At 32.9% G+C, this 15,789-nt stretch overlaps 1 protein-coding gene and 1 non-coding gene across 2 annotated transcripts; both read left to right on the top strand.

The window, feature by feature from the left end:
* Positions 1-3,295: 3,295 nt before the first annotated feature.
* Positions 3,296-6,574, top strand: LOC136230790 (serine/threonine/tyrosine-protein kinase HT1-like). Its single transcript, XM_066019975.1, has 3 exons — positions 3,296-4,128; positions 5,231-5,686; positions 6,116-6,574. The coding sequence occupies exons 1-3, from the start codon at positions 3,769-3,771 to the stop codon at positions 6,341-6,343; spliced, it is 1,044 nt and encodes a 347-aa protein (XP_065876047.1). The 5' UTR covers positions 3,296-3,768; the 3' UTR covers positions 6,344-6,574.
* A 557-nt stretch (positions 6,575-7,131) lies between these two features.
* On the top strand, positions 7,132-7,211 carry TRNAL-UAG (transfer RNA leucine (anticodon UAG)). The gene has a single exon. It is a non-coding gene; the product is annotated as a tRNA-Leu (tRNA).
* Positions 7,212-15,789: the final 8,578 nt, after the last annotated feature.

Raw genomic sequence — 15,789 nt, 5'->3', positions numbered from 1 at the left:
ATTTATCGGGATCAGCTCAAGATAGTTATATCTTTGAGTAGTGAGCTATTAGGCTCTGATACCACTTGTTGGTCCCGTGTGATTAGTTCCAAGGGGGGGGGGTTAGGAACTAATATAACTTTTTCGTTTTAATTATGATGACTTAATATAATTCTTTGAGTTTTACAACTCAGCTTTGGTCAGCACGGCCAAGTGAGGCGTAAGACAATTTTAGTCAGATACTGACTAGAGCCGTTTTACTTGCGAGTTCGGAAATGACACTTTTATGGTCAGCTTCCAACTCAGCACTCTGATTTACTCAGTGTTAGCTTAAACGATTTATATACTGAGTAAATATAACAAGCAACACATACATATATATATTGAGAGAGAGTTAGAAGTTACTCAGCACGACTTATCCTGGTTCGGTCTCTCCGCCTACGTCCAGTCCCCAGAATCCCTCCGGGCTTTTTAAATCCAATACTGAGCTCTTTAAAGGTAGAGCACAAACCGTTTACAAGGCAGTTGAATATGCAAGAGTACCGTCCTTTATTCGTCTACTCAACTCCTACTAAGTGTTATAACCAAACACCTAGATTTCTCTACCACTAAGTACTTAAAACCGAGTACTCAGCACAGCTCTCTCAATTTTACAATTGATACAAAATTGTTCTTTTTCACACAAAGAACACTTTAGATGATTACAAAAATCACTCTAGCTTTTACAGAGAAATGGAAATTTGGTGTAAGATATTTTTCTTGTTTTGATGTGCTTTTTGTATGTATGCTATCTCTTGTATTTCGGCAAAGGATCCAAGAAGTGTACTTGTCCTTTTATAGTTGAGGTCTGAAGCAGAAATGATTTGAATCCGGAATTATCCGTTGGATTCAAACGGCTTTTTCCTTGCGACATGTTCTGGTCAGCTTCAGATTTGCAGGCCAATCCTGTCGTCTGAATTCCGCAGGCGCCAAGCTTGTCTTCTTTCTCGCAGGTTTGTCTTATTGTGCAGGTTTCGTCATTTAGCCAGCGAACATTTGACCCATACGTCTCGAAACTGTATCCATGCATGATTCCAAAGCTTCTGAGTTGGCGCAGATCTCTGTCGGATCTTGTCTTTTAGCAAGCGGATCATTGGTGCTGTCTTGAAAATCATTCAGCATGACTTTGATATCCGTTGTCTTTGATTGTTGCTAATTCCGATGCTGACTTGCCTTTCACTCAGCTTCCACGGTCAGCTTCGTTCTGCAAGATATAGTTCTGAAAAAGACTTTTCTTCTTTTATGCGGAGTTGCTTTTCACTCAGCTTCTACGGTCAGCTTCGTTCTGTAAGCTTCGGTCCTGAAGAAGACTTTCCTTCTTTTGTACTGAGTTATTCTTTACTCAGCCCGTGCTATGTTATCATGCTGACTATGTTCTGTCTAACTTGATTCATGTTCTTATAAATATTTTTATACTTAACATTGAACAAACGCATTAGTACAATTAAATCAAAGCACTTAAATTTAATTGTCTTAATCATGGATTAACTTAAATAATTTTGTCAAATCAAAATCATGTTGGAAAGATGTTTCAACAATCTGCACCAAGTCTCAGTCCAAAAATATGTCGATTGGCCATCATTAATAACCTTTCCAACACCATACGATAATAGTTTCATGCTTGTGATGATACTCTTCCAGGTAATTGATTGTGAATTCCGAGCCTTGAACATCGCAAACCCATTTCTTTTCCCATAATACTTCGATTTTAAGACTCAAACCCATAGTAGTTCTGGTGTAGTAAGCATTCTCCAAGTTAGTTTCACAATCATGGCCACATTAAATTCTCGTGTCCTTCGCAATCCTAGCCCACCGTAGCTTCTAGGCATGCAAACTGTCTCTCACTTTATTAAGTGGACTTTTCTGCTCGATAAAGATGAACCCCATAGGAAGCTCATATTGACTGCATCAAGACGATGGCAAATACTAACTGGTAATAAGACACACTACATTGAATATGACGATGTGGATGAGGTTACCGATTTTATCAACGTTAATCTGCTCGCTAAAGAGAGGTTCCACACTTTCCAACATGCGAGACGTCCTGCCACTTTTTCCAAAACATGCTTGAAGGTGTCTTTATTCACCCATAAATGGAGAAGCGGCATACCAATGTACATCCCCAAGTCCTTATCATAGTTGAGACGTTCAGAGAGAAAAAAACCGTGATTTAGGGAGACTAACCCTTTGCCAAAAGCATTCAAAGAAAAAATTAACAATGTTTTTGATAGTCACTGCTTGGGAAATAGAGGCTTCAGTAAAAAGAACAATATCATCTGTAAAAAAACACATGGGACAAAGCAGGTCTAGAATTCGATAAATACAACAGTTTTCAGTTATGGCAAACAATAACATCCTCAATTATGTGATTTAATCGTTCAAGACACAATACAAACAAATATGGCGAGAGAGGATCACCCCGACGAAGATCTCTAGATGGTGTAAACCTTGAGAGTTGCTTGCGATTCCAGAGAATACCCAATGAGGAAGCTACAACACAATTCGTAATTAGATTGATCCAATACTCTCCCAACCCCAAAATCTCTAAGGTGTTGCGAAGGAAGCCCCAGCTGATTCGATCATAAGCTTTCTCAAGGTATCTAGTTTAAGAATCATACTCCCTTTCTCCATTTTTTCTATCTAAGAGAGTGGATAGCTTCTTGGACCAACACTACATTATCTGAGATACCACATCCCAATATAAAACTACTATGATTAGGGTTAATCACACTACTCAGAAACGACTTGAGCCTGTTAGCAATACACTTCGTCACAATCTTGTACATGACATTGCAGAAACTAATCAGACGAAATTGAGAGATGAATTCCAGGTTTGGGACTTTTGGGATTACAGTGATTAAGGTTTTGTTCATCTTGGGAGCAAAAGTGCCTGGGTTCAGGGCATGCAAAACCAAATTACACAGTTGATGCCCCACCTTAGGCCACATTTGCTGATTAAAACCCGCTTGGTAACCGTCCGGATCCGGAGCTTTATACGGTGCCAATTGATATCGTTATTGCATTAAGTTAAGCCTCGACTCATTCGGAATCCACGATCTTCGTGAAAACCCTCGGAAGAATAAGAAAAGGGTAAAAGGGAGAAGAGAAAGAAGAATATAGTGTTAAGTAAAGAAACGAAGTCCAAATTAAGAATGAAAAAAGTAGAAAAGAAAGGGATAAAATGAGGAAAAGATGGGTAGAAGTCAGCATCACAAGACCCTCTTGTCTCCTCACAACTGGATCTTCGCACGTTATTATGAATGTATTGTTGCTTCTATTTTCCCATATTAATTTTCAAGAGAGAGAGAAACAGAAGAACCCTCCTCCCTCTTCTCTTCTCTCTTCTCCACACTTCACACCAGAAACAACACTGTATTTTCAACTACCCAACCCAACCGACTCAACAAATTTTCCTCTTTCAGTTTTTTCAAATGCTGAATCAAAAGCCCCGTCTTTTCACCTTTCTTTTTCATTAAAGATGCTACCTTTCTTCTCTTTTTGTCTGCTTTTCTGATTTTAAAACACCTGCTCTCCTATCCTATCCAAACCCATCACTTTTGTTTTCGGTGGAAATTAATTCACATTTCACATTTTCATTCTCTCCCCCCAGCTTGATTTTGGGAATGTTTTCGAAATGTAACTAGAGGAGAAAAAGTTTCAATTTTTGATTCTTGTCTTAGTTTTTGATTGGTTTCTAGAGGGGAGGGGGGTCGAATTTTTTGATGAATTTGTTAAAGTTGTTTAAAACCCATGAAGAATCTTCAATGGTTTAAGCAAAACGCCATAAATGGCAGATCAGGAAAGAGACTCTCTCTTGGAGAATACAGGAGAGCAGTTTCATGGTCAAAGTATTTGGTATCATCTGGAGCAGAAATCAAAGGAGAAGGAGAGAGAGAATGGAGTGCAGATATGTCTCAGTTGTTTATTGGTAACAAATTTGCATCAGGTAGACATAGTAGGATTTACAGAGGAGTATATAAGCATAGAGATGTAGCTATTAAAATCATTAGCCAGCCTGAAGAAGATGAGGATTTGGCTTCTTTCCTTGAAAATCAGTTCACTTCTGAGGTCGCTCTGCTTTTCCGCTTAAGCCATCCTAATATCATCACTGTGAGTAACTTCTCTTTACATTTTGGAAAGTTTCAATTTTTCAATAATGGTATCATGTTTAGGGCTTGTAAATAAGAATGAAGCTATGATTGGTTTAATTAAAGATGCCATTTTTATGTATGTCTGGCTTTATTTAAGTGATTTCAGCAGGTTTTGCTTTCTGGGTCTGGTCCATAGAATAGAACCCCTCTGATAGACATTAATTGCTTCTTGCAATATCATGTGTATCTGTGACAGTATGACATCTTACCCATGTGCATTATTTATAACTCAATAGCGTAGAACATACTTGCCATTTGTTAGCTTAAGGAACTGCAAGTTTTCTTCAAATGGGTCTTCTTTTATTAAGTTTTTACATTTCATTTATGTTGTATTGTGTTTGCTTGAGGGAAAAAGGCTTTAAAGTGGCATCAGCATGTATAATTTGTCATGTTATCTTGTATTTTGTGGTTTTAAGCGCTTGTCTTCTTTATGAAAGGAAGGGTCTAAAAGAACCGGTTGTTCTTAAACTTTGGATAGTATTTCATCACAGTCCAGAAAGATTAATTCTTGCCACTAAAACCTTGTTACATTTAGTTTAGATGCCATGAAAATCCTCTTCGGCAGTTCTCTCATCGGAGAACTTTCGTGGCATCCTTATATGGCAACTCGATTTCCACATCTCGTGTCCAATTACTGCCTCGCGAACATATGTTAATTCGCCTATAAATGTGTTTTGACGTGGTATCTATTGGACGTTTGACATTCAAAGACACCACGTACCCTTTCTGATGAGAGAATTGCTGGAAACTGGTGCCATGTTCTCTAATTTCTCGTGTTAAGTTTCATAACGAAAACATAAATCTGTAAGATAAAGTAAAGATATTATGAGAGATTTATGATGGGAAGTGGCTTCTTTGTTGTTTTTCGAGATTGAAGAATAAGCGAGACAGCAATATATAGCCTCGGGTTTGTTACATTTGCTCAGGATAGCAATGCAATTGCAAATGCTGCTGTTATTAGATTACTAGTAGTCTAACTTTCACATCTATGTATGAACATGAAAACAGATGATATATTGCTGATTGTTACACTTTGTTTTATGACATGTTTCTTCATTCAGTTTGTTGCAGCATGCAAAAAAGCTCCCGTGTTCTGTATAATTACCGAGTATATGGGTGGAGGTTCATTGCGAAAATACCTACATCAGCAAGAGCCGCATTCAGTTCCACTCGACCTGGTTCTAAAGTTAGCTCTCGACATAGCTCGAGGGATGCAATATCTTCATTCCCAAGGGATCCTTCACAGGGATCTCAAATCAGAAAATTTACTGCTTGGAGAAGATATGTGTGTCAAAGTAGCTGATTTCGGAATCTCATGCCTGGAATCTCAATGCGGTACTGCAAAGGGATTTACGGGGACATACCGTTGGATGGCTCCTGAAATGATCAAAGAGAAACATCATACAAAGAAAGTTGATGTTTACAGCTTTGGCATTGTGCTGTGGGAGCTTTTAACTGCATTGACTCCATTTGACAACATGACTCCAGAACAAGCCGCATTTGCCGTCTGCCAAAAGGTAAAATTATTTGGATTCAATGTTGATGAAATTTTTTAGTGCGATTACGTGAAACGAAACTAAGGTTTGTCACAATTATATCAAACAAATTGAACTTGTGCAAGTTTTATTTCTTCAAGATTCGACCACCGGCCTGTATCTTCGCCCCCTGATTAAGCAGTATGAGCACAAGTCACTCACGCATACCCATCCCCTTTTCACAATCATCGTATGTGGGATACCATTCTTCTGAACAATATCTCCATCTCCTTGATAAATGAAGATGGTTTTAAAATTGTAATGCTAAATCTACACCTTTGATGAAACTGAAAGATCTCGAAATCATTCGAAATGGACATCTATGATGATAACACAGTGAAACATTTCGATTTTGAGCTGGAAATTATGAAGTTTTTATATTTGTTACCTTTGTTTGTGTGTTTTGTGCAGAATGCAAGGCCACCATTACCTCCAGCATGCCCCTCAGCATTCAGTCATCTGATCAACCGGTGTTGGTCAAGCAATCCGGATAAAAGACCACATTTTGATAAAATAGTGGCGATTCTGGAGATATATTCGGAATCACTGGAGGAGGATCCAGAATTTTTCTCAAGTTACAAGCCTCCTTCAGCGAATAGTATTATGCGGTGCTTACCGAAATGTAAAAGCATAGAATGAAGAATGTGTGTGTTGGTTGTTCAATTATATATATTATATATGTTGAATTACTATGAGTAGGAGATTTGTGTGACATTTTAGTCTTCTGTAAACATATAATACTGAGAAGTGAAGGAACAAAATCAGTTCCTTCCATTTTTACTTTGATGCTTATGTACCTCCTCCTCTTGTTAACTTCACTCTTCATGTATTTTATTTTATTGTTCAATAAAACAAAATTATAAGTCTTTATTTTTATAGCTGCACAAAACTAACCAAGGAAACGAAAATTGATTTCCGAAACCAAATCGAAAAACAGGTTAATTAAGACGATGGGTATGAATGGCTAAACGAAATGCATAAATTAACAGATTATGTATATATACATGGTGCCCGCTATGGTTACTTTGTTTTTTTACAAAGTACCGTTACTTGGTATGTTTTCACCATTGGATGATGGAGCATAAAATTCATCCAATGGTGAATATGAGCACCAAGTAATGGTACTTTGTAAAAAACAAAGTAACTATAGCGGACACCAGGATTTTAATTATCTGTATAGAGAGATATATTTGTATTTAGTTTTTAAGTTAAAATTTTAAAATTTACTTGTTAAAATTTTTTTTATTATTGAATTTTAAATTTAATGTAAACAATTATGTATAAATCAATTTAACCATAGACGAAAAGTCTTTCTTTATGAAAAATCAATAATGATTAATTGGTGATATGCATCCTAATTAATTTTAGTTGCCCACTCAATCTTCGCTACGCTTCATATTAAATTCTCTGCGAAGTACCTCATCTGCGACAGTTTGGCCGAGTGGTCTAAGGCGCCAGATTTAGGCTCTGGTCCGAAAGGGCGTGGGTTCAAATCCCACAGCTGTCAGTTTTTTATTTTTTGATGGGTTTTTCTCAATTTTTTTAAACAGCTATTTAATTCATCTAAAATCTGTAATGTATATAATCCATTTTCTACTTTATATATATATAATAGGTAGGAACTAGTTAGATTTTAAATATGTTTGCGTTCTATTTTCTATGATTAATTATTGGTTTATAACTCGATTTTTTTTTTTTTTGTAGAATTACTTGAAATTTTAATTGCTGACTAACATGATTACTTGTATTTAAATGTGATAATATTAGGTTCGACTCGATTATACGATACGAGATAGATATATAGTTTTAGTGTTAATTTGAGTTTAGTTTAGTACGTAATGTATCATTTTTGGTTCGGCATAATTTTTTTTAGGTTGAATTAGAGTCCGACCTGTTAATTCGAAAAGACAAAAAATAACACGAATATTAATTTTTTTTATCATATTCTCTCACGTTTTTACATATTACTTTAGTTTAATAAACGAAATAAAATTATAACTATTAATAAAAATACCACTCAAACTTCTCATATTGTCAGATGTCATCCTTGAAAATTTCTACAATAGGTCTGGACCGGTAATGGTCTTGACCACTCAGATAATGTCATGTCAACTCAACTGCTAATGTGATATCATTTGAGTGGAGGAACCATTACTGGTTCTAGTCCACAATAAAATTTCTCAATAATAAACTCAAACTTCTTATATTGTTACAAGTCATCCTTAAATTTTTTTACAATGAGCCAGGACTAGTACTGGTCTCGACCACTCAGATGATATGATGTGATATCATCTGAGTGGAGGGGCTAGTAATAGTCCCGAGCCACAATATCATTTTTCAATAGGAAACTCAAACTTCTCATATTGTTACACATCATCCTTAAAAAAAAATTACAATGAGCCAAGATCAATACTGGCCTCGACCACTTATGTCAACCCAATTACTGATGTGATATCATTTGAATGGAGGGACCAGTAATGGTCCCGAGTCACAATATAATTTTTGGGTAAATTACACCCATGGTCACTAAACTTTATCCATTTTCACATTATGGTCACTCAACTTCATTTCTTCCCGGTATGGCTATTGAACTTTACACTTTTTAACACCGGTGGCCACTCAGTTTTAACTAACTTTTCAAAATGACCGTTAACGATCCTTAACGACCTCAAAATGAAAATATTCAAGAATTAAAGTTCTCTAGAATGACATGTACCATGAAACCACATTTTTCATTTTCGAAAATCACATTTTTTTTGGAGCTTTCTCTCTCTAAAATTCATTTTCTCTCTGCTAACCAAATAACACAAAAATGACCTCAAAACGAAAATTTTCAATAATTAAAGTTCTTTAGAATATCATTAGCGCTTTGAATTTTTTATTTTTAGCCGTCAAAGGTCGTTTTGAGGCGTTAAGTGGCCACCGGTGTTAAAAAGTGTGAAGTTCAATGGCCATACCGGGAAGAAATTAAGTTCAGTGGCCATAATGTGAAAATGGATAGAGTTCAGTGGCTATGGGTGTAATTTACCCTATAATTTCTCGATAGTAAAATAACACGTGACTTGTATACACATTATACGACTTGAACTTTCCATGTTTTTAGAAGTCATTTATAATTTAGATGATCAGTATCAGTATCAATATCAGTGACAGATATGTGATTTAATGACATGTGGTGTTTATGGTCGTGATTTATGGGTGCTACATTGATAATTTTTGGGTGTTTTTACATAAAAAAAAGCAGCATACACATTTTTCACAAAATTTTCAATGTTTGCTGACGACGAATAGGTCTAATGTGACAGTTGGGCCGACTGGTCTAAGGTGCCAGATTTAGGCTCTGGTCCGAAAGGGCGTGGGTTCAAATCCCACAGCTGTCAACTTTTTATCTTTTTGATAGGGTTTTCTTAAGTTTTTTAACATCTATTTAATTCATTTAAAATTTGCAATGCATAATCCATTTTCTACTTTTATATATACTAGTATTGTGTCCGCACGCGGGTGGATAATTTTTTTGTGCAACATTTTAATATTTTTTAAATTTTAGATATTAATATTTTATTTTAAAATAATTTAAATTTACAGATTGTAAATAAATTAATATACATATTTAATTCATTTAAAATTTGTAGTGTATAATCCATTTTCTATTTTTATATATATTAGTATTGTGCCCGCGCGTGGGTGGATAATTTTTTTGTACAACATTTTAATATTTTTTAAATTTTATATCATTTACATATAGTGATATTAATATTTTGTTTTAAAATAATTTAAATTTACAGAATGTAAATAAATTAACATATATATCTTTATAATTGCTTGACAATAGATTTTGGAAGTTGTTAAAGTCATAATCTATTGGCCATGTTGACATGTTTGCAATTTTAATACTTTTTCGGATTAAACACCAATTTAGGGCTTTTTAAAAAAAATATTATTAATATAAGATTAGTTAAAAAAATATTTCTTTGGAAGGGGCTGTTTTTAAACCCAAGGCACCGTAATGAAGAAAAATGGCAGGGACTCTACTACAGAGTCCCTTAATTTAAATTTACAGATTGTAAATAAATTAACATACATATTTAATTCATTTAAAATTTGTAGTGTATAATCCATTTTCTATTTTTATATATACTAGTATTGTGCCCGCGCGTGGGTGGATAATTTTTTTTGTACAGCATTTTAATATTTTTTAAATTTTATATCATTTACATATAGTGATATTAATATTTTGTTTTAAAATAATTTAAATTTACAAAATGTAAATAAATTAACATATGTATCTTTATAATTGCTTGACAATAGATTTTGGAAGTTGTTAAAGTCATAATCTATTGGCCATGTTGACATGTTTTAATACTTTTTCGGATTAAACATCAATTTAGGGTTTTTAAAAAAAAATATTATTAATATAGAATTAGTTAAAAAAATATTTCTTTGGAAGGGGCTGCTTTTAAACCCAAGGCACCGTAATGAAGAAAAATGGCAGGGACTCTACTACAGAGTCTCTTAATTTAATATTTGCAGGAATCCTTGGATTCCTGCTGCCCAAATTCTCCTCCCTTTCGAAAGGGAAGAAGATAAAATGTTTTTTTTTTTATAAAAATTTATAAAAGAAATTATGTTTAATTTTTTTAATTAAATATAAATATTAATATTAAATGAAAATTATGGTAATAATAATATTTATTAGAATAAGTGTCAAATTTAATCCAACATTTTTGTGAAGTACAAATTTAACTTTTAACGTATAAAATAGTTCAAATTTAACCTAATATTTTTAAACAAGATCAATTTTAGATTTGTGTTACCGAAATTTTGAAAAATGGTTTTACTAGTATTTAACTGTCACATCAAACTTTTCAAATACCAATTACGGCTAAGATATTTAATGTATCACCAATACATGTATACAAAAATATGTTAAAATACTAATTAAGTCTGCTATTTACAAGTTAATCATATTTTTTTTTATCAAATATGTTTAAAATATATTATATTACTAATATAGTTATAAATAACCAACAAAAAAATGTACAAAATGGTTTAAATTTATCGATAAAATTGTCTGCAATGCCTAATATAATAGCTAAATAATAGTCAAGCCCGCTAAATAATATTAAAGTCTGTCACATATTCAATTAAACAATACTTGTGGTTTCGGCCTCATGTTTCCGAAAAATTAAGGCTCAAAGTGGTTAATTAACTCATTGATCTTGTATTTAATTATAAATCCAACTTGATTAATATATGATAGACAATAAATTTTTTTAAGTGTGTTCAAACTTCTCAAACATACTGTTGCATTCCAGATCTTGTTTAATTTTGAAAAGTTTTACAGTGGTACATAAAAATTAGTTCTAGATCACTCAGATTCTAACATGTATACATATACGGAAAAAATTTGAGCAAATTCAATTTATCAATTTTTTTAAGCACGCACGTGTAAAATTGACCGCCCCAATGGAACAATCATGTATTCACCACTCACTTAGTTTATAAACTGCACTGAATTTGGCTTTGTGCTATAAAAATTTTTAAAAAACTGGTTTGACTATTATTTAGCTGTCATATTAGATATTCCAGATAAGTTTGTCGATAAATTTAAACCGTTTTGTATATTTTTTTTTGGTTATTTATAACTATATTAATAAAACAATATATTTTAAACACATTTGATAAAAAAAAATTATGATTAACTTATAAGTGGCAAACTTATTTGTTAATATTTTAACATTTTTTTTATAACTGGTGATACATTAAATATTTTAGCCATAATTGGTATTTAGAAAGTTTTAAGTGACAGTTAAAGAACATTTAAACCGTGACAGTTAAAGAACATTTAAACCAACATTTTCAAAATTTCGGTAATACATGGCTAAAATTGATATTGCTTGAAAATGTTAAATTTAACTATTTTATACATTAAATTAAATTTATACCGAAAATATTATTAATCAGACTAGAATTTGATCATTATCCTAATAAATATTATTACTACTAATTTTTATTATTTAATATTAGTATTTATATTTAATTAAAAAAATTATACATATAACTTTTTTTTTTAAAAAAATTAATAATTTTCTCCTCCATTAAAAGGGAGGAGAATTCTTTGATAAATGCATGAATTTGAAATAAACATGTCTTTCTTTTTAAATTTTATTTGGTTTATATAGTAGTTTGGATGTTTAAATATTGTGTTAATTATTACAATAAAAAATTAAACGTGTTATAATTTTTTTTAGTTCTATTGGTGTTAATGTTATTTATTAAAGTTAAATGAATGGAATTTGAATGGATCCTTACATACTTTTTATTGTTATATTATTTTTTTCGTTAGTATATTTTGTAAGTTATTTTATTATATCTATTAAATATAAATATAATTTTTTTTTCAATTACATTGGTTTTAATGCTATTTATTAAAGTTAAATGAATGGAATTTGAATGAATTCTTACATATTTTTTTATCGTCATATAATTTTTTTCGTTCGGATATTTTGTAAGTTATTTTATTATATCTATTAAATATATATTAGGTTAGATATAATATTTATAATTTTCCTTTATTACTATTTTGATAATTAATCAAAAAGGCCTTTAAAACTTTCCTAATTAATTTCTCTCTGCTTCCATTATTATATATAACTAGTCGAAAACCCGTACGATGCATGGGATATGAAACTTTTATATAATTTAGATAAATAAATAAATTGCTATATTTACTTCTAAGTAATTTTATATCATTCTATGAAAAATATTTATATTATGTATATTTGAAATTAATATATATTTTTTATTGATAATTCAAATTAAATTAAATTAATTTTGAAAATAATTGGTTAATTTTTTTATAGAATTTTAATTAAAGGTGAATGATTTATTTATTTTTACAAAATTCAATGATTTGTACTTTTTAATAATTTTAATATATTTTTATATTTTTATATAATTAGAATTCTGTGAAACAATGATAATAAAATTGAAGATTAATTAAAAAATATATTAGAATATAATGAAAAACCAAAAATTGAATTAAACTACAATTAAAATTAAATATTATATCTAGGATATAAAATAATTACAATCTATAATAAACAAAAATTGAATTAAACTACAATTAAAATTAAATATTATATCTACGATACAAAAAGGGTTAATACACATATTTGCCCTTGTGTTTTCTAGGAAAAACAGATTTACCTTTAAATCAAATAAACCTACAAAACTATCCCTGAATTTTCTATAAACCTGCAATTATACCCTAATCTGACGGAGCTGCTAAACGGCGATGACATCAAACCTTCTTATCTCCAGAAAAACTTCAGAAAAGAACAACCAAACACAAACAGAAAAAAATATGCACATTCAATTTCGATTAAAAGCATGTTAGAAGAACAAATTGGTCAAAATTCATTTTCATAAAACTCAATCAACCTAATAAAATGACGTCTAAACCTCCTAACTAATCCAAAAACAATAGCAATAAAAAACAATAAGAAACCAAATGAATTTTGATTGTCGTCATCCAATTTTTTTGGAGACAAGAAGGTTTGATGTCATCGCGGTTTAGCAGCTCCGTCAGATTAGGGTATAATTGCAGGTTTATGGAAAATTCAGGGATAGTTTTGTGGGTTTATTTGATTTAAGGGTAAATCTGTTTTTCCGCGAAAACACAGGGGCAAATATATGTATTAACCCATACAAAAAAATTACAATCTATGTTAAAATGGAAGCAACATCAATATATTATGATATAAACTATTACAATCAATACTTTTCTAATGTTGCACATGAAGAAACTTTATCGATTCAATATGTTACATTTAAAAAAATAAAATTCATAAAAATTAGTCACAAATTCATCTTGATGATAATCATTTTGCTTGATGGAATTTGATGATAACCAAGTATTTGAATTTAATTATTCATTATGCTACAATAACCCAATATATCAAATTGAATCAGCTTAAAGTGATGATTTCTCCTATTTTCATCTCATTTTTTTTGGTAGGAAAGGAAAGAAAAACAAACAAAGCCGCCTAACCTGGGATCAGCCTGGGAAAGCTGACCCCCACCAAATCATCCAAAATCAGGGAAGAAATGAACAACGGAGGAGAAGAAAACGTTGAGAGGCCCAACATCCTTGTATGACCTTCAACTGTGAGACGGCCCGCTACCCGATTTTGCTCCCTATAAATATGGTCGAAGCTAAGAAGATCAAAGGAAGAGAAAATCCTTCTAATTTCTTTGATTAAATTTTGGCTATTTAAGCAAATATCATTATTCTCCGAGATCATCTTGATCACTTCAAGGTTATCAGATTCCACCAGAAGCTTCTTCACCCCAGATTTTTAGCTAGCCTAAGGCCAGAAAAAATCCCCCAAAGCTCTGCAGAAAAGGACGAACCCATACCCAAATTCTGAGAGAAACCAGAAACCCAACCACCACCTTCATCTCTCAGAACTTCTCCCGCGGCAATTCTCCCGTCCTTTAGACAAGAGCCATCATTGTTAAGCTTAACCATACCTTCACTAGGCCTATACCAGCCTAAGAGATGGACCTCTTTCTTTTGAATAGCCCTTGCCAAAGGATCCTCAACAAAGCTATCAGCCAAGGTGCAAATCTTTTTGGAAAAGAATTCAAAAACATTAGGCAAAACAACCTTTTCTCCTCCAAAAATCTTCTCATTTCTCCATTTCCAAATCTGATGGTAAACCACCACAAATAAGAGAACACCATGCTTCAAATCAGCCAAAAGTTTCCCATTAATCCCATCCACAAACTAATCAAGCTCAGAGTGGGAAAAAAAACGTAGACAACACCTTAATAGAGAGAACTTTCCTCCAAACCTCTTTACTTTTCGCACAATCTCTGAGAGCATGGCACAAAGTTTCTTCATGACCTCTGCATCTGCATCTGCCACAAGCACCAGACTCCACCAAATGCCTCCTTTTCCTATCAGAATTAGTGAGCAATCTATTTTTAACCCCTAGCCACAGGAAGCTTCTAACACGGTAAGGCACTTTTAAGGCCCAAATCGTCTTCCACACCTCAGGATGCGAAGAATCCACCTCCTGAACGAAAGCCTGAAAAGCCAATTTACAGGAAAAAGCCCCGTTGTTCGTCAACTACCAATAGTAACTATCCCTGTCTTCCTCCTTGCTACTAATCTGAACTCCTCTAATTCTCAGGAGCGATTCTAGACTGAGGTAAGAATCAAACTTAGACCAAATCCACTCCCCCTCAGAATCCACCACATCTGCAATCCTCCAGTTCTGAATTTCAAAAGGCGGTAAAGACTCACAAACCTCTAATAAAGGTTTTTTACTAATCCAAGTATCCTTCCAGAAGCTAATAGATTTACCATTACCCAAATTCCACCCAATCCTTGAGCAAAACTCAGCAAAAACAGCACTAAGGCCTTTCCAAAGAAAGGAACAATTAAACACTCTATCCTTTGGACCCCCAAAAACCTTATCCTTTCTATATTTACCGCATAATAATTGAACCCAAAGAGCAGAAGGAAGTTGCCACATACGCCACAGAAGCTTCATTAATAAAACTTTATTATTATCTCTGGCTTTCCTAATGCCCAGACCTCCCATATCCTTAGGTTGACAAACCTCATTCCAAGGCACTAGGTGAATCTTCCTCCCCTCTTCAGCTTCCCCCACAGGAACCTACGATTAATTTTATCAAGATCTTTGAGAACAGACTCAGGAAGATGACAAGCCTGCATAATGTGATTAGGAGTCGCACAATTGACTGACCGGCGACCCACAAGTGAGAGAGTATTAGCTTTCCAAATGGAAAACTTCTTATTGGTTTTATCCAAAATATCCTTAAAAGAAGCTTTCGAAACTCTTTCACTATGGAGGAGAATACCCAGATACTTCCCTAGAGAATTAGTCAGAGGAATACCAGACAAAACACTCAACCTTTTGCAGGCTCCCTGGTTCATATTTTTAGAACACATCATCCTGGACTTCTTGATATTAAGCTTCTGCCCAGAGGCAGTGCAGAAACAATCAAGAATATCCATAATCACCCTTAACTGCTCCTCATTACATTCCACA

Source organism: Euphorbia lathyris, chromosome 1 (assembly GCF_963576675.1).
Source record: "Euphorbia lathyris chromosome 1, ddEupLath1.1, whole genome shotgun sequence".
Classification (NCBI taxonomy): domain Eukaryota; kingdom Viridiplantae; phylum Streptophyta; class Magnoliopsida; order Malpighiales; family Euphorbiaceae; genus Euphorbia; species Euphorbia lathyris.
This window is presented reverse-complemented; position numbering and strand designations above follow the sequence as displayed.